Source organism: Halyomorpha halys, unplaced genomic scaffold (assembly GCF_000696795.3).
Source record: "Halyomorpha halys isolate HHAL.00 unplaced genomic scaffold, Hhal_1.1 Scaffold283.1, whole genome shotgun sequence".
In the NCBI taxonomy this organism is placed as follows: domain Eukaryota; kingdom Metazoa; phylum Arthropoda; class Insecta; order Hemiptera; family Pentatomidae; genus Halyomorpha; species Halyomorpha halys.
The window spans coordinates 577724-598360 of record NW_027113072.1 but is presented as its reverse complement, the minus strand read 5'-3'; the positions used below and the strand labels follow the sequence as shown (position 1 = coordinate 598360).

The window sequence follows — 20637 nt, the reverse complement described above, 5'->3', positions numbered from 1 at the left end:
CATTCAGCTAGCCAGAGTTACATATAATTTGAATACACACAAAATAGTTATATATATTTTTCGTTGTTGTCAGTTTAGCCTGGTAGGCCTTACATGGTTATTGTATTTTAGTAATTGATAAGCACACAACACACCACTGCAAAAGACACCAATAACTAGCTACAATGTAATAATTATTGAATAATTTTAAATAATAAACATGAATTATTGAAAAAAAAATACTTACGTAATTAAAGAAAAAAACTGACAAACAAAAGCAATAATGTTATGCAATAATATAGAACTAGTAAAAAAAAAAAAAAAATTTAAATGAAAAAAATATTTTAGAAAAAGGAAAGAAGTCTTGGAAATGAATTTGGGATTCCCTATGTTGTAAGCATCGGCACCTTTAACTGCTGGTAAACTCGGAATGAAACTTTCTAAAACTTTTTTTTTATAAATTCGTCTAATGATCCCAATATAGTTATGGTTGTCTATTAATTTTTTTTATAAACCAAGGTGCATCTACGGCGATTCTCAGAAACTTGTTTTGGAATGATTTTAATTTTTTTCTTTTCATAAAGGATGTTGCTCTTTCACGGCTTCACAAGGGTATATCAGTAATGTCCTTATTATTGTTTTATAAATGAGAATCGTTGTATATGGTTTTAATTTAGGTTTTCCTTTGCCGAGTGCATTGGTATTTGAAAATAAGAATTATCTTTCATATAAATTGTAAATATTTCGTTAAATCTGATTGTAGATAATATCACGTTAAAGAGAAAAAAAAATTGTAATTTTAGTAGTTTGCGTGACTCTTTTAATTATACAAAATTGGGAATAAATTACAATTCTGACTGCAATTTCGGCGAAAGAGGTAAAAGTTAATGAAAGCGGAAGTGGCCATATGCCAGAAGAGTGTTGGTTCAGCCAGTCCTTAATGGGTGTGGGCTTGGTGCGACCTCATTCAGTTTAGTTAGTGGCGGTTCTCTGTAGTTTTCTTAGTCTGAGAATTGTGTCTTGTCTCCAATGTCTTTGGATGTGGTATCTCTTAAATAAATGCAAAGAATGCCTATGTTCAAGTCTGACAAAAACCTTTGTTGTCTTCTCAAAAATCTTACTATTTTTCTTCGATTGCCTTAAAATTTATTTTTTTGATGTCTCGTTTTCTGTGCTTTATTAATATAGTTATAAAGTAATTTTGTTTCTCATTGGTGCTGTTTCTCCATTTCTTATCTTTAAATCAGTACTTTTTTCTCATGCCACCTACTTATACATATTTCAGTGTAATAATCAAACTATCAATTTTTCCAATAGTTGAATTGACTTTAAAAATAATTTAGTGGCAAGAACAACTCCTTGATTAAACCAAATATTTTAATACTTCCACTATTTCGACTCTTTTGAACTGAATATCGACTGACTTCAATTGACTGTACAAGTAGTCAATAGAGAGTACAATTATTTCAGAAGAAAAACTTATTGGTTTTAATCTCGACAAGAATCAAATTCACATGTCCACCTTCATCGCAGTGGTTTTAGTGGACAGAATTTGGTATAGAATGGGGTTAATGAATCCATATATTTTTAAATAATAAGCATGCGCACTTCACTTTGTCAAGCCATGTCATTTGCTTTGTCAATAATTGCTGACTCTGCTGCAATAATTCCCGATGGGACTTCCTGGATAATTGATGGCACAAAGCAGATTATAAATTAATGGCATACATCGATTGCTTTGACGGATACTGTAGCATTGGCGCATAGGATATTGCCTACATGTAATGGCTTCTGAAGATAACCTTAATAAATAAACACGTATCGTTCGATAAAAACTGCAGAGTATTGATTTCAATTATTATTTTAATTTATATTGATTCGGTTATTATTTTTGGTAAATTCAATTGGGTATTGACTCCTTATATTCAGGAAGTAGATTCTGTGAGTTCTTTCAGTTGTTTAGGAACGAACGGAGAGGCCATTGTACAAAATTTAGAATCAAATGTAATTAAATCAATAAACAAACAAATAATAATGACAATTATTTAAATCGAACCAAAGTGAAAAGGAAATAACTAAATATGGATTTATAAAAATCCTTCGACTAAATAAAACTTGATTCATTAAAGCATAAATTAATTATTATCATTATGGTCAAAAATGAAATGCAAAATCATTTTAAAATAACATCAAACCTATGTCACCTAACCTCTGACTGAATCATCAAGCGTTGGATTATGTTTTCAACATGTATAAGGAAGATAATATCTTAACGTTGTGGATAAGGCAGAATTTAAATATCCTTTTTTTTAATTTATTTATTTATCCTTAATTTTATTTTTGAGTAGTTTGAGTTTTTTTTTTTGCCAGGGAACCTAAGTAGTTAGTTTGCCATGATTAATGGGGTATCTTTTTTTTCCTCTACCTTGTCGTTTTTGTAGAGAGATAAAACTTATTTTAGTTTTAGAATTGAAAGATTCTGTAGTGAGTAGTAATATTCTTTTTCGTTCTAATTTTATTTAGTGTCCTAAATAATTTTTTTTTTTTTTAACTTTGATTGATAGATTTATTTATTGATATATATTACAATCTGCCACACAGTTGTGGGCAATAGGTAATAGTGATGAATGATCTCATGCATACTAAAATTTAAAAAAATGTATTTAGGGCACTAAATATGTTATTTTATTTATTTATTTTTCATACAGATAGTTTGATTATGTTCATCTTGTTTATTCTTTTGTTTGTATATATTTTCAAAGTTTTTTATTTTTAATTTTAGTATGTATGAGATCATTCATCACTATTACCTATTGCCCACAACTGTGGCAGATTGTAATATCTATCAATAAATAAATCTATCAAAGTTAAAAAAAAAATTATGTAGGACACTAGTAACTTGTTATTCAGTTGGAATGAACAATCCATTTACATTTAGGACTAAATGAATCCGGCGTTACCTAAAAGTATTTTACAAATTTATCGATATTAGTCCAAGGTTACCTCAAGTACTAACTTTTTCTTGTCTAACCCCGTTTGACCTAATGTTGGTTAAATGGGTCACATTGTGTTTTTTGATCAATCCCTCTGTTAGTATATTTTTATTATCTAATAATCATAAGTTATTCCTACAAATCTTACTTTTCAAAAAAAAATTCTTTTATGAAAAATAATTTATTATTCCGGGACTAGGTCCCTTTAGAACAATTATCAGGTAATTTTAAATTTTACTACATATATTGACCAAAAACAGTGTTGCCACACCTAATTATAACTTATATTAAAATTGTTTTATTGCTGGTACAATGGCAAAGTTTGCTATTTTGAGCTTTGTTGCAGTTTCTGTTCTACTCCTGAACTAACTGAATATAAATGGCAAAGTTTGCTATTTTGAGCTTTGTTGCAGTTTCTGTTCTACTCCTGAACTAACTGAATATATAACATATTTCAAAATACAAAATGATCAATTAACATATTTTTTAACCATAAATGAGTTGCTACCGTAAATCTGCAATCATAATTTAAACACAATCTCGGAAAAACTTTCAGATATGCCACTTTGGCTTTACACTCGCGATATGTATGAACACTAACTTCTCTTAACGGACACCTCTCTATAATGGAACCAGTAATAAAATATTAATGTAAAACTCACAATACCAAAAAATAAATGTGTAGTTCTGAAATTATGTATGCTTCCAACAAGACAATGCTTGAAATTTGATGTTCTTAAAATAATACTTTGTTTTTGTTTGTTTTTTTAAACAGTGTAAAAATTTATAAATTATTTTTGAAACCTAACGAGGTATTACAGCTTGAGTGACGGTAAATAATTCTTATCCAATTTTTGTGTTCTTTTTATTACTAACCCCTTCTTAGCGAAAACCATTGTGTAACAGACAAAATTATCTTTCTTATGACTTTTCATTACGCACAAGTTTCTCTATATTTAGAAGTACTATTGTTTTAAGAAAGGTAACTACCGTATAGAAATATCATTATGTTATATGTTTGGTCAAGATTCTCTTTATTGAAGATAGTTTACCTAAAATTAAAGAAAAATATTTTCTATGACTATGAATGTCCCAGTTGTAATTTTATTATTTAAACTTTTAGGTGATTGTCTTGAAATATCTGAGATCGAGTGTTCATTTTACATTTTATGAATATTTTTTTATACTTATTCATTTTTGCAACTCTATAACAAATATATGTATCGGTCATTTTCATATACTTACATATTAACATTCTTTTCTGGCTTTATAATTTATAAAAACTTGAAAGAAATTGAATAGTTATAATGCAATAAATGTATAAAAATTAATCATTCATTCATGTAATTGGCAATAATTAAGTGTTAAATACTTAATATTGACCGAATTTCATACCTTTTAATTATTTGTCGGTGCTGATGTGTTCAATAATTAAATTGATGAATCATTATGATGTTTTACAACCGTGAATAATTAGCAATAAAATTACGTTTTGTCTTTCAGCATCTTAATTTAACTGGAAATACATTAAATGATTGCCTAGTTAAAATGATTTCTGTTAAAAATTAATTAGTAGTTTTAAGTATTTGGTCCAGTAATTAAGGACATTGGCTAAACATACAAATAGTTTTGTTGTTTCGCTATCTCGTAACTCTTGATCTATTTTGTTTTGTTTTGTTTATGAGTCGGTGTCTGACTCTCTCCATTTCGTCGTAACGTAACAAGAAATGTCCATGTTATCTTAATGGCGTTGTTTGTAGTTTTGTGTTGACACTTCACCATTAGCCTTTGAGAATAACACTCTGATGCTCCAGCTAGTTGATTAATGGAATTTTTCTGCCCCATTCTGCCAATATTTGGTCCCAGAATTAAATCGCAATATTAAATTTATTTTCGTTGCAGTTTTATATTTAGGATGGAAGTAGGTCAGTAAAATACTTGGTGCAGCTTGCACAAGAGCGACTCATTGAAGGTTGAGATCGGTGACAGCGAGGCCTTGGGAATACAGAACTTGTAGTGCCTAATCTAGCTTGCTCAATGACAATCTCTAATTTCAAATCGGTAGCCCTATAGAGCCAATAATGATTTGCAAATATTGTTCCATTGTCAACATGGCCGAAAAAGCTACCTGTCATTCGGAATTTCAACTTGAAAGGATCCTCAAGGATACAAATATAAGGACTATCAAGTTGCGATTAGGCAATAGTAAAAATATATTTATTTACTGAATTTCCATCGATTTCATTTTATTTAACTTTCTAGCATTTTAATTATTAGATTGATTTTTTTTAATTTATAAAACCATTACTGGATAACGGAGGGAATATATTCAATAAAAAAAAAATAATAATAAGAAGAATATCAGTAGATCATTCTAGAAACATCTTGTCTCAACCATCGTTTCGTGGAATACCTTAATTATTTTTTCTTACTTTAAGGATTTTTTAAAGATGCTTTTTGAATGGAGCATTAGTTTTATTATTTCTTAAAGGATAAGTATTGCTGCTTAAGATGTGCTAGTGTGCTAGAATGCTGTTCTGTGAATAGCAACCAAATACAATTGGGAAGCGCGCGTTTTTTTAAATGTTTATTGTTTCTTCTTAGTTTCTAAAATTCTTCAAATAATTTTGACTGTAGAGGTTGTATTTTATAAATACATCCGGCTTTAGTAGAACTCCAAAACTTGCCTTTGTAGGGTCCAACTTGTTTTAGTAATGGATTGTTTCATATTTTGTTGTTTTTTGTTATCTCAAAGAAAATATATTTTAAGTTAATCCTGAATTACATTCAGTGTTTTGTAATTTTATTTAAATCTGATATGTATATTAAAAGTTGATCTACAAAAAAATTAAATATTCATATTTTCGATTATACCTTGAACTATGGTATGTATAAATAATTATAACAAGTAAAGCTATCTTATTAGAAATTTGTTAATACAAATAAAGATATCTCATAAACTTTATCATAAAGAAAAAGTTAATGAGTACTATTTGCATTTCCTCAACTTTTACATTTATTGTAATCAGTTATTTTTTATTTTATTTTAAATATCATTACATTTATTATTATTTTAAAACTTTAAGGTTTCCTAGTTTCAAAATTTTATTTTGTACCAAGGATCTCTTGTTTTCAAACAAATTAACCATTTTTGAAATAACATTAGGGCTAAGTAGAAGTTCATTAGAACTCAATAAAATTCAACTGATAGTATTTCGCAGTTTAACCATTGTTATCTTTCTATCTTTCCTTTTTTTTTTTTTTTGTTAATAGATTAGGATTGGGCTAAAGAACTCATTGAATTGTTTATTTATCTTTCTTTTCCTTTTTTTTATTTCAGATCATAATTTCTTTCTATGAACTCTTGGCTGAAATAATTTATGATGGTCAGGTTCAAGGTTGAAAATCTTATGAATCAATATGGAATACTGTAGATTAATGTTTGTGCTTTTTTTTTTTTTTTTTTTTTTAAAAAAGCTAACTTCAGTATCTTTTTCTTAGATTTTGTTTTCAAAAATCATATTCCGATTTAAATAACTAAATATATAATTATTCCGTTTAAATAACAATTAACTAGAATAAATAGAATTCATTGAATTGTTTATTGATTTATTATTTTTTTATTCTGTATTAGGGAAGAGAATAACCAAGGGAAAAAATGCTAACCACATTTTCACTTTAGATTATTGTAAAAAATACTTCATTTCAGTTTTCCTTGCATTAAACTTAGTACGACTAACTGGATATACTACAATAGCCATTCTCCACAAGTTAGCTAAACTTATAATTGATAAAATTAGCAATTTTAATTCTCAGCAGATATATAGATTTAAATCCGTTTTAAACCCTAGTTTTTTGTTTTCTGCTGTATTATGAGATTGACAACGTTCTTTTAATTTATATATATAAATTAATTCTATTACAACTAAATTATTGCTAACTGTTATTAAATAGATCCTTGAAATACTACTAAGGCTATCGATATCTGTGTAGGAGGTAGAATAGTGTGCATGTATTGCACTCTTAAGAGAAAGGAGGAATGTGTAATAGGTGGAATAACCCCCGGTTATCAACGATAAAAAAATTACTTATAATGACATGATTCTGTTTATCTCCGTGCGTTAGGTTCGTTTTTAAGGTTTAGAACGTTCAGACAAGATCGAGAAAAAATAGTATGAAATATAGCATGAGACATGTTATGTTGTAACGGATTGTTGTAGGGACTTTTATATTTCCAATTTTACGAAACTAGATTTATAATTTATTTGTTATAGCTATATTTTATTTAGAGTTTGATAAGAGTAATACCTTTGGCATCTTCAAGGTTTAGAGATGTTCGAAAACATTGGTTTTATGATAGTGTTAGTTGGGTGGTATTAGATGTTAGTTTAATTACTTGTTCCCATCCTATTGCTGTTGTCGTTGGTATTTAAGTCCTTAAATGAAGGACAATCGCTAAATTTCTTGTTGATTAAAACCTTAACAATTTATTAAAATAACAATGAGGGTGATCTACTCGTTATGTTATATCGTGGAGTAAATAGAACTAGAATTTTTTTTCTTTTTAGAAAACTGTATACGCAAAAGTTTTCAACTGATTTTTTTCCTGTTGATCAATTCGTCTAAATGTTTTTGAATATTATACACCTCTGGATCATCGACTAGTAACTAGTTTTAGTATTCTATGGACCTAACTTAATGGAACCTATCTCTGGAAATTCACATTTTCCATAATTCATAGTTAACCACTAGATTTACTCATATCACGATGGACACAATATGGACATTAGATGCCATTGACATGTTTTGGTTAAAGTCTAAATCTTTTAATTATTGCATTAACACCTCTATATGACTTCGAGAAATAATTGAAACAGGCGCAAAACATACCTACATACATACATTTTCTTCAATTCACTCAAGAAAAGTCTCCAAGGATCAAATAAATTAACCTTTAATTCGTTCATATAGGTCAATCCAATACCGGTTAGACAAAGTCGACCTTTAGTGGATAGCTTTATGATCTGAGTTTGGTTCGACTTCTTCTGTGGCGAATTCTCATTAGTTCCAGTCAGTTGAAAGCTTTTTTCATTTGTGAGTGAGGATTCCTATTTTTTCTCAATAAAGTAAATAAATAACTAATCAATTATAATAAAATATATCCACATAGTCTCATCATATTTATTTTCTTATAACTCCCACGTTTCGGACGTTCCAGGCATTCTCAAGGATATTTCATTTATAATATCACTGTTAACAATGTCATTAAAAACTTCCAGGCTATTCTGCCTTTATCAAAATATATCTTAGTCAATAACCTATTTTTATTCACAATTTCATTTATTCTAATTTTATTCAATTTACACTAACTGTTATAATATTATCAATTTATTCGAATACCTTGTAATAGACAAAGATTGTAATTATTTACAATGTCTACTACAGTCATTGTATAATCTACATTTGTAAAACATGTTGAGACTTTCGGATATTTTTTCATTATAATTTATAACAAACCCGTCTCAAACAAGAAATTAAATTATAGATAAAAATAAGTAATAATATATGTTTATAAACTTGCAGTGCAAAGTTTTTTTTCCTTACTAATTAAGATTCCCACTACATCAGAAGATCATGGAGGTTGGGTAAAACCCCAGTGATTCCACTCATCACTGATTGGATAGTATCTAGGAACAAATAGTGACTTATCTAACTAGAATAAGACATTAATTAATTATCAATTAGTTATACATATCGCCATAAATACTATTGTGTTATAAATTAATTTTTAACATAATATCACCTTTTTTGTTTCTTTTGTGTTATCTTTCAGAATCCTTTATTTTAATTGTTTCCCCTCCAGCTTATGGTTATTGTCTGGGGTTTTTTCAGCCCTTATGAAGGTCTAAAATTTAGGCCGAAACGTCGTCACAATAAGTTTTACTTATTTTTGTATATTATTACTAACAGCACCCGTTCGGCCATCATCTTCTCACATTGAATATTGGGCCAACTATAAATACTTTATTATTTATGCTATGAATGTAAAACGATATTTCTTATTTGCCGATAACACTGTTATCTGCATAGATCAGAAGTGCATTAGTATTCTCCTTTCTTTATCTTAATACGTTGGATTACGACTGGAGAATTAGTTTTGGTTCCTTATTCCCATTAGGAATATGTAAATCGAAAAAATTAAATAAAATTATTGACGAGGATCTTTTGACCAAGGACATGGTTTTGTTGATCCTATTAACAATTATGAGTTTCATTTTCAGTTTCAATGCTTTTCTTTGTGTGGATTTTTCAAAAAACTTTTTTGCCGAACCATCTTTTTCACTATTCTCATATTGGTTCATATAGACATTTATTTTGGAAAAATCTATATATTATGGATAGAAACATATAATTGAATATTACGTACATCTAAATAAATATGTTTAAAATAACTTGTTGCTTAAGAACTGTTCATCATTAATAATAGTTACAGTAATGAATAGTTTTCATAATTATCAAATTTTGTAGTTTGACATTTTGGATACCTTATTCTGTTCAGTTCTTTTTTAACGTTATTCATTTGTGTCCTCAAGTATTTTACTTTAACTAAACAATTATCTGTAAAAGTTTATTTTTAATTTTCAGTTTAGCTATGGATAATTAACCCTCTTCCTCTCTTTGTTAACTAAAACTAGGTTCACTAGATTTTGGCTTGATTGATTTCAGGATTTTGATTTGAGATCATTTATTTCAGTGTTGTGTACACTCACGAGAGAGAGATACCCTAAGGTATGTGTTGACCGGCTAGCCGAGCCGTTATGTAACAAACTCCTGACTATCTCCGTAGAGAGAAGGATCATGGCCATGAAACTGAGACCAAAGACCTAGATTGGGGAGGTCAGTGAGTTCGTTGTCTGTTTAGCTCCAGTCTTATTTCAACTTTTACGGAAACATTATTTTATTGGTTTCACATATACTTCTTAACTTTTAATATTCATTATTTATTTCTTCTTCTGATCTGGATTTTGGCAGTTAAGTATTTGTCATTCACATTTCTATTAATATCTGAACATATTTTATTATCAAAAACGAATATTACAGTAGCAAAGCTTATAAAAAACTATACATAGTTGTAACAAGAAAAATCAAGTCCTGTGCGCACTTCACACGAATTTCACTTCACCATTCTACTTTGTGTTCAAATTAATTCTCGCTCGTTTCAAAATACTGTTTATAAACAGTTTACTAAAATTTGCATTCTGTTCTTAACCACTTATTCAATACTAAATTGGTATCGAATCAATATCGAGAATACTAAGAATGATTTTAAGGAGTTATCCTATCAACTGAAAAGCTAACATGTATAGGCAACGTGAAATAAAAAAAAAATTAATAACTATGGCGACGAAAACATTTGTCACACTGACACATTACGTGCCCGCCCGAACTTTCAAACTCGATTTAGAGGATAACAATTCCGATACCTTTTACAAATTTTATATTTTAAATATTATTATTTCTAAAATCTTTGGCTTTCCAACGATACATAATATGTCTATTTTACCTACTATTGATATTTCCGGAAAAGTAATTTCATCCTGGATAAAATATTTTCCATCTTATATACTTAAGTTACTTATCAAATCTTTTCTTTGCTTACATTTATCGATTTTTCATTACTAATAAAAATTTAATAATTATTTCAAATAAAGATACATTAGAGGAAACTTTTGTAATAAAAAAAGAAGTTTAAAAATTACTCAATAACTCAAGAGTGGCCGTCCTCGGCAAGAACACAAATTACGAGTTATCTCATAGTGGGCAGTCAGCGTATTAAATTGGTGCTCCGGGCCGGATGTTAATATTTATATAGAAAAATGGGTTTATTATCGTATTAATACGTATTATTAATTTAATTAATACGTATTACGTTAACAGTTAGTTATATAGCCTAAAAATAAAATTTATTTGTCATTGGGCTTGAAGTTGAATTATAGGATGCTTAAGGAAATATTGGGTTACTTTGTTCAGAAAGTCCTTGACAGCTAAATTTATTTAAGTTCATTAGTCTCAGTTAACTTCAAGATAAATTCAAACCTACGATGTCCTTGGTGGCTCCTAAAACTGGATACATAAACAGGATTTAGACAGAGAAGAAGATGGTCCAAGGTGCGGTCAGTAATGATAAACATTAAGAATTAAAACCTATTTTATTTGTGTCGTTTCGGTCTGAATATCAGGTTTCCATCAGGGTAACTCGTGTGGAGTTTGCGTTAAAAGTTAAGAGGATTCTTAGCGGAAAGTCCGCACGGGTTATAATTAATGACTGTTCAATCCAAGGCCTGTCGATTTAGGCTTTAAGGGGAATAGGATGGGGGGAGGGAGGTCACTTTAATTGGGTTAAAGACCCCAGAATCTACAAATATCATTGCTATCTGTGGTAAACAGCAGGGCAACTGCCACATTATGGGTCTAATTCCTAACAAGTTGGATCCTGAAGAGTCCAGATGGAGTAGAGCGCGGTAATGGAAGCACCCAGCCTGAAGGTCGCCACTCTTATCAGCAGTAACACAGAACAAGTGACCAATCCCATGTGGTGCTCAGTAAGTAAGAGCATTTCATCGATTAATTTTACACTGTGACACACCATTCTCATCAGCTCCACATCTCAGTAACAATAGACATTAACTTCCCAACCATCATAAATCTATTTAATCTTACTACAATATTACATTATCTTTTTGGCCTTCCCCTTCCACAAGTTATTTCCATTTTATTTTTAATATATTATCTTCTATTTAATCTCAATCTGTTTTTATATCGTAACTGAACCTCTTCTGATATGGAGTTTAACTCATAAACTAACTCGTTCATAATTTGAAATTGAAGGAAGGTCAAAACACTTAACACACACGCTACGATTTTCTCCTTAAGTTGAAGCTATGGTCTTAACCATAGCTCAGTGGTTAAGACACAGTCTTACCAATTTGATGTCTATTGTCGGTGCCGGTTCGAATCCGGCCTGGGACGTCGACTTTTTTCATTGAGTGGCGGTCTCACAAAATGAAGAACTTTGACCCCCAACCATGGTTAGGCAGTATAGGACTCTAATGGGAGTCTTGGCCGGAAAAAAAAAAAAAAGTTGAAGCTACGGTCAACAATTAACACCTCATGGCTCGTGTGAGTACCACAAATTCACACAACATAGTAATTTCCATAGTTAAATTATTTTAACGTGTTTCTCTTTTTTTCATTTTCCAGATTACAGTTCTATTAAACATATCATTCTATTTTATCTGATAAAAAAAAACAAAAAAAAAAAAAAAAAAAAAACTCGTTCAGGTGGAGACAATGAAATACTGAATATACATTGTCTTACTGACAATAATAGAAAAACTTGAAAAACAAAGATGTATTTAACGAACAGTTTCAAAACAACAACTTATTCATTCGAATTCTTGATGAATACTGATCTTTTTATTTCGTTTTAGTATCATAAAATTACTTAGTCCTGGTTTGCCCAGAAATGTGAAACAGAAAATTCACAAGACAATAATATAATCTACATTAGATTGTATTGTATTACTTTATATTCTACTGAGAAATCTGCGCGGTGGTTCCTGATACATCAATGAGATCGTAACTAGTAGTATGCTTAATAGATGTTCTGTTTCCGATCTTACTCTAGAAAGTAAACCATTTAAACTTAATTAAAACAATCTCAATGTATTCCTTTAAAACGGCGATAAATAATATAACGGTGATAATATAATAGCGGCGATAATCCAGCATTGCTTTGATTGCAGTTTGAAATTTTAACCTCAATAAATACTCAATAACTCAATAAACACGGTTCATAAATTTTATGATCGCAATTATTCATTGTAAAAGTGGCAGCTTCACTTAATGACGTCTGTAACTGTTGGAATATATTTAAGGGATCTAAACCTATGGATTACAGGCTGCTAAAATATGCATTGGGTATCAATTTTATCATCCTAACGGAGTTTAAAAGTATATTTAATGACTTGTACTAATATATAATAAAAATGTATTTAATGACTTGTACTAATATATTTTTAGGCCCCATAACATTGTTTTTAGATAACTGCTTCTTTATGATACCTCGATATTATCTTGCGTGACCTGAATTTTCCGCGTACATGTTGTAATATACCAAATCGATTTAGTAGTAATTTAGGTTGAGGGAAAAAAATGTAATGTTATAAGGAATCTATTTAAAACCAAATCAATCATATAATTCTTTGAGCTGAACGCCTTATTTTCAGATTCCAGTTCTATATTCGAAATTCCTTATTCTTCAGTTGCAACATGCAATGGACTTAAGGATCACTAAATTATGTTACGGCCAAAAATCTCATTTCAAATTTGTATGTAGTAGATAAATTTGTGATTCTAGACGTTACATAGACACTTAATTTTTTTATGACATCATATTAAACATTTGAAGTTTCTAACTTTACGAAGTAGATGAACGATTGAACTTAAACACTATGTTCTAACGGACATTCCAGGGACGACTTAAGTTAGTTTTTCTACTTCTTTGTTGAATTCTCTTTAAACATTCAAGAACTGAATAATCACCGCTTAAATACTTTTCTCTTTGAATAATTCCTCTGAATGAATGCATCTAAAATAACCAGTTAGTTATTTTCAAGTACCTTGAGTGGTTCAGAATACTTCAGTTTAACAGCTTAGATAAATTATTTATAAATAGGACGGACAATTTAATCGTATCAGCTATTCCTGGAAATGTTTATCTGATACATAAAAGTAATAACAAATATTAATATAAATAACTACTCAACCAAACCGACATATTAACACTGTTTTAGAGGAAGTTTATGTTAGCTGGCGGTTTTTTTTTTATCTTTTAATCCGATTAAAACATTTTTTTTTTTTAAATATTTCTGAAACTTTGGCTCCCTTTAGAATTAAATTTTATTGCAACTTAGTTAATTTTTTTTTTTTGTGATGATTGGGATTGACAGTTCACAATAAACCACAAACCGTCTCTGTCGATAAAATAAATAAACGTCCTCGAGTGCCCGTTAACCCTGAACAGCCATAATTCATGAATCTAGGCAGATTCTTCACTGTTCTTGAACAGGAATACGTTGTGAAAGACACTGCCAAACTGGTTCTAAAAGAGGTTATGTGCAGTCTGCCACTACACCACGATCCTCAGCGCAGGTTTGGTGACCTCTTCTTTGCCTCGTGCTTTCGCAAAAAATGAATGACAGTAAGAAGACCAAATCACGTGCCTTAAGATCTTTCCTTTATTTTCTGTCTATCTATCTTATATTACTGTATAGAAAACAAATATTCACACACTGATATATATGTATATTCAAATACCTTGTCACGTGATTAAAATAACAAATTGTGTATATTAATTGTCGATCCGTAGTGAAGGTTCCTCTCTACTTCAGTATCGTTAGCCTTATCGAAGTGGCCGTGGAACTAAATTTAGACGGCATTCCCCATCCTGTCCATACGCCGCTCAGTTGAATTTCTATTTTTATGTAGGCCTGGTTTCTTTCTTCCGCTGCTCGTACATGAAGGAGTGAAATTGTTATACTGGTGTGGTATAGAGTTCAAGTATATTATTATTAGAAGATATTAAACATAAAAACAAAAAGAGTAAAATACCTTCAGAAGTAGTTCTATATTTTAATTGGTCAAGGAGTACCAAATAATTATTTAATTTAAGTGAAATCTGCTTTATAAAAATTAATGGGGATTAAAATAAACTTCTTGCTTAATAAACAATTTCCTTTATCATTTTCTAGTCTTATATTGTTCTAGTTTTTTGCCAAGTATGTGAATTCATAAATATTGTCGAATATTAATTTTATTTAAAATTAAAATCTCAGAGATTACATATTTTTTAATTTCGCATAAATAAAAAAAGTATAATTAATGGTATGTTTTATTAAATTATATAATTTTTACTACATAAACTATCCTACTGCATTTGCCACGTTGCATCATTAGCTAGCTGATTGGTTTATTTCCATCCCCCCTCTCCCTACTAGTTTATCATCTAGTTAACAGCAATATTTCCACCCAGTCTCCAACAGGTGCACAGTTCGTTCTCGGTTTTATTCGACGATTAGTATAGCTTTTTTATTTACCTGTTTTATTACAATCCATGGAATTAATGTTTGATACAAAGTTTAAAGTGTTTTCTTTCCTAGCGAGCCATCCATTTAATGTGAGTATTATCAGATTAAACTATAAGTTATAAATAATATTTTATATTTTACATTCTTTGATTAATATGATTTCCTTCAAACTGCTTTTTAATCATTAGTAATTGAATCCTTTATTGATATCGCAATCAATGAATATTATTATTCTTATAAATCATAATTATTAATTATTTCAATTTTACATGATATACAAAATAAATAATATTCTATTCTGTAAATGAAGTTTATTCCAATTTTTCGTTCATAGTGTTGTTGAGCATAGAAATATAAATAGTTACATATTTATTTATTTTATGATACTCGAATCTGTTTTTTTAATATGAAGATTTTTTTTCATCTTTACAATTTTTTATTTACATCTGTGAGTTTATTAGCGTCAATAATTACAGCTGAAATTTGAAAAGGTGAAGTGAAATTATAAATTAAACCTATGTATTATAAACAGTTAGTAAAAACCACAAACTTTTTTTTTGTTTTTGGTCTGAACGATTCATTAAATCTACTCCTTAAATTCTAGAATCGAGATCACTCGACGACCTTAATACTCCTTCCTAACCAGTACATAGCTTTCTAAATCCTTAGTTTTCCTTCTTTCGGTTAAGAGATTGATTAACTAATTAATGATTGAATTAAATTAACTAATTTTTGGATTTCAGAGGTGAAATTAACTAATTCTCAAAATATATCCTCTTCGGTTAGGATGGTTATATATTTTAAGAAATTAATTTTAACGTTTTTTTCCCTATAATTGCCATTACTGAGTAGCTACCAAATTACCAGTAGTTTCTTTTAAACACTAATTTATTTAATAAATAGTTACTGTAATTGTTTAATGTTAATTCAGACGCCATCCCGATTTACTTTGTAAACATATACTGACTTTATTTGTTTGTTGTACGTACCACATCAAATCACGAAATATATGTATGCAACTTTCAGTTTATAGTTTAATCGTAGTGTTAGAGTAATAAAATGTATAAAATTATGAAAATAAAATGAAACAAAACAACACATAAAAATTAAAAACAAACAAGATAAGAAAATTGAAATAAAAGAGAGCATTTTGAACATAAAAGTAAATTGAGGTGTAGATAGTTGACCGTAGATTACTGATTGGAGAAGATGGTCGGGAGGGGGGTGCGGTCAGCAAAGAAACAACATAAATAAACAAAAAAAAAGAAACAACATAAACATTTTTTGTTTATTTATGTTGTTTCTTTGCTGACCGCACCCCCCGACCATCTTCTCAAATCAATAAAAGTAAATTGTATGTATTTGTAAACAGTTATGTCTGTTGACACTTGTTAAGATAAGATCTGTATTGTGTTTGTGACCCAGCTGAGAAAAAGGATGGAAAAATCGTGGATTATAGGCATATTTTGCTTTATTACTTCAAAAAAAGGAAAGCGAGCTGCAGAGACACATAAAAAATAGGCGGTGTCTTTGGCGATGCCTTAACAGAGCGCAAGTGCCAAAATTAGTTTGCCAAGTATCGAGCAGGGAATTTTGACATAAACGACGCACCGCGACCTGGTCGCCCACAAGAAATTGAAACCATTGATGTTAAGGCGATGGTCGATCAAAATCCATCCCACTAAGTGCGAGACATTGCAGAGGGCTTAGACGTATCACATACAAGCGTAGAAAATCATTTGTGGAAGCTCCGCTACGTTTCTAGGCTTGATGTTTGGGTCCCCCCACTCTTTGATCGAACCCAACTTGGCAAAACGCATTTTCATTTGCGATTCACTGCGGAAACGCCAAGAAAACGGTCCATCTCTTAAAAGACTTGTGACAGGGTATGAAAAGTAGATTGTCTACGATAATGTGGTGCGAAAAAAAACCTTGGGGGTTGAGCAACGAACCACTTGGAACCACATCTAAAGCAGGATTGCACCCAAAGAAGATAATACTTTCTGTATGGTGGGATTTCAAGATATGATTTTTTATGAGCTGTTGCCACAATGTGTATCGATCGATTCCACTCTATAATGCCCACAATTAACAACATTGGATAAATCGATTCGAAGAAAACGCTCAGAACTGGCAAATCCAAAGGGTGTCATCTTCCATCATGAAAACGCTGGACCCCACACTTCGTTAGTCACCCGCAATAAATTGTTAGCCCTTGGATGGAATCTTTTGCCCCACCCTCCCTATTCACCGGACCTTGCTCCTAGAGACTGCTACTAAATTCGGTCTCTACAAAATTTCTCAAGTGGAAAACTATTTGAAAACGAACAAGGTACACCCTTGATCACTTTTTCGTTAATAAACCATAAACATTCTGTGAACTTGGGATTATTCAGTTGTTGAAAAGATGGGGTAAGGTAATCGAAAATAATGGACATTACATTGTAAATTAAAATGTACATAATATTTTATTACAATATAATAAAATATGTACTAAATATACATAGTTTTCTTTCACCCCCCCCCCAAAAAAAAAAACCGAAAGGACTTAATTGCCAACCCCTATATCTATATATATGAAGAATAACCAAAATATAATGATACTCTAAAACTAATAAAAAAATATTCTATGGACTATAGAACGTTTTTAAATGTATAAGAAAGAATAAACAAATAAGTGAATATATAAATGCATAATTGATTAATTATTTTCAATTAGTTCCTATATTTTGAATTATTTTGCTATTCCAGCAATATATTATTTATATATGAAAGGAATATGGTCCGGGTGCGGTCAAAAAAACTCAAATAGTAGAATTATACTATTTTAATGAGCCAACGTTTCGTCCCACGTTGCAGGACTTCGTCAGGGCTATTTTGACGGCAGTCAAAACAAAAATAGCCCTGCAACGTGGGGCGAAACGTTGGCTCATTAAAATAGTATAATTCTACTATTTGAGTTTTTTTGACCGCACCCGGACCATATTCCTTTCATCTTTACACACGGTCAATCAATAATCTTCCACTATTATTTATATACTATTTTTTATCTATATTCCTCTTAAGGAACATTCTATCCATGAAAACTATCACATTTTATTTTATATTTATATTTTATCCAGATAAATGAAAAATATTTTATTCTCATTAATGGTGAAAGAATATTATATGAAAAGATTTAAGTTTTCTTAATAAATGTTTCTTGTATCAAAAGTTGAGAAATAAATTTTAATTATAAGTTAATTTTTTCTTAATTTAAAATTATAAACTCCACAATCTGAACAATCTTAATACAAAGTCGTTAATAGTATATAGTAAGAAGGGCCAATATTACGGAATTAATTTAAATATTTTACTAAAATTACTATGAATTTGAAATTTATGTAAGAATACATTGTGCTGATCTATCATACATTCATGTTTATTATGTATAAAAAATTATCTTCTTGTCGACCCTGTTTCATTAATTAAGAAGTAATGAAGGTTGAATTTGTGATTATGGTCTGTTATGAGTGTAACAGTTTTCGGAATTGGCTGTGCTTGCAATTGTCAACGCATTGTTGTAATAACTTCTGTTCAAAATGGCATTCCTCAGGATATTGGGAGCCAAAACATATAAATCAACCACAACCTTGAACTCTTTCCTCTGGCCAATAGGTACACTTCTTTACCATTGTATTATAAAAAAAAATTAAAGGACCTTGATGAATGTTTGATGAATGGATGAGCGAATTATTTCTGCTACTTCTGATTATAACAGTGATTGCAATTGTAAATATTTTGATTTTCTGTTTAAAAATGAATGATTTTTTGATGTTAGACTTAATTATAACCTTTTAATTATCAAAGTAAAAAAAAATTCGTTCATTATATTATTATGTAATACTGTGGACAAAACAACATGTGGAATAAAATTGATATAGATACCCGTTTATGAAAATATATCCTCCCTTCTCCCTGCTCACCCCTTTCACCCTCAAAAATTGGCAGGATGTTTCCGTTTCCAGCTGTGACGGCTCATGGGCGCCGTTTCTGGCGCCCTGCCTATCGACTTATCCAACAATCGATATCTTCTACCTTCTCTCCACACGGCTCAGGTATCCCTCTGTGAATACATGGGTGTGCATATTTATGTACTATATGATTCATCTTCTATATAGATTCTTTTTGTCAACAACATAATTATTTTTCAATTATTCAATATTATTCACCTAATATTATTCAAAATTCAGCTCACCAATGAGTGAATCACTTATATTCAGTTCGATTTGTTGCGAAAGTTAGTATCATGAAACTAAAGTACTGTATGAGTTGGGCAGTTGCTTAACTTGTTAAGCTCCATCCACATTTTTTTTCATTGAAAGTTAAAAAAGAGTTTGTTGAGTTTATTTTTAGAGCTTATTGCTTAAAGTTTGGTATTATTCTTTTCTCACAAAAGTTCGTTCTAAATCCAATTTCAGTATTTTTCCTGAACTTGATGTAATTTTTTGAGTTATTAAACTTTTTGAGGGAGATTTACGAAATTTAACTAGTATATGAAGGCTTTATTGATATAAAACAATAATAAAAATGATAAAAAAATAAATATATACATATATTAAACAAATACCAATAGGAGGTTGGAAACGATGATAAGATGAAAAGAGCCTCTCGAGTTTTGCAGCCTAATTATGTGTAACAAGTACAAAGAGCTGATGGGTACAAATTTTGATGAAGTTTGGACAGATATAACCAGGTTTTAGTTAATCGACAAGATGGATCGTTATGTGTTGTATTTTCGAAGCTTTATTCAAAAGATATTATATAAATGTATCTATCTGAGTATACAGAAGTTGATTAATTGGCCCTAAAGACTAATTTTCAATTGTTTTTATTGGTTTTGTTGGATTCAAAAAGTTTCGTGATTGAATGACTCATATGCAATGGTAGTTTAATTTTGAATTAATGAAGATATAAAATAATGAAAGAGCTCCAAGTATGAAATGAACAAAAATTATTTGTTCAAAAGCCGAAATCCCTTAAAATAGTTTGAGGTTATCGGAAAGATTAATTTCGTAATGTTACAAATTGGAATTTTGAGGCTTATTCAAAAGATTTGGTATTTTTTTCCTTTTATATCTACCTCAATATAAGTTGATTCAAAAGATAAACTGGCGCTTAAGTCTAATTTTCTATTTCTTTTATTTTTATTTAGATTGTTATGGAGCCTAAATCCCGTTATTGATCAATATGTTGATCATATATCACAAGTTTTTAACTTTTGCATTTCAACTTTTTTCTACGAAGATATTTCGTTAACCACCTACTGAAATCTTGGAATTTGTAATGAGTTTCATTTGTAATTAGATCTTATGAATGAAAACTACTCTTCCTGGTTAGAAAAAAATAAAATAAAACAAGGAAGAGTGCTTTTCATTCATAAGATCTAATAAGAAATTGGAATTATGTACTAATGGGATTGAGAGATGTGCTGCCAATACAATACATTTCATTATTAATGTTATTGAATTAAAAAG

The 20637-nt window shown here is 29.8% G+C and overlaps 1 protein-coding gene across 1 annotated transcript in view; it reads left to right on the top strand.

Annotated features, from left to right (window-relative positions):
- Positions 1-15051: 15051 nt before the first annotated feature.
- LOC106680718 (very long chain fatty acid elongase AAEL008004) overlaps positions 15052-20637 on the top strand; it is an 80707-nt gene continuing 75121 nt past the window's right edge. The window contains exon 1 of the mRNA XM_014420606.3: positions 15052-15210. Coding sequence (XP_014276092.1) covers positions 15148-15210 — 63 coding nt within the window. The 5' untranslated portion in view covers positions 15052-15147. The remainder of the gene's footprint in view (positions 15211-20637) is intronic.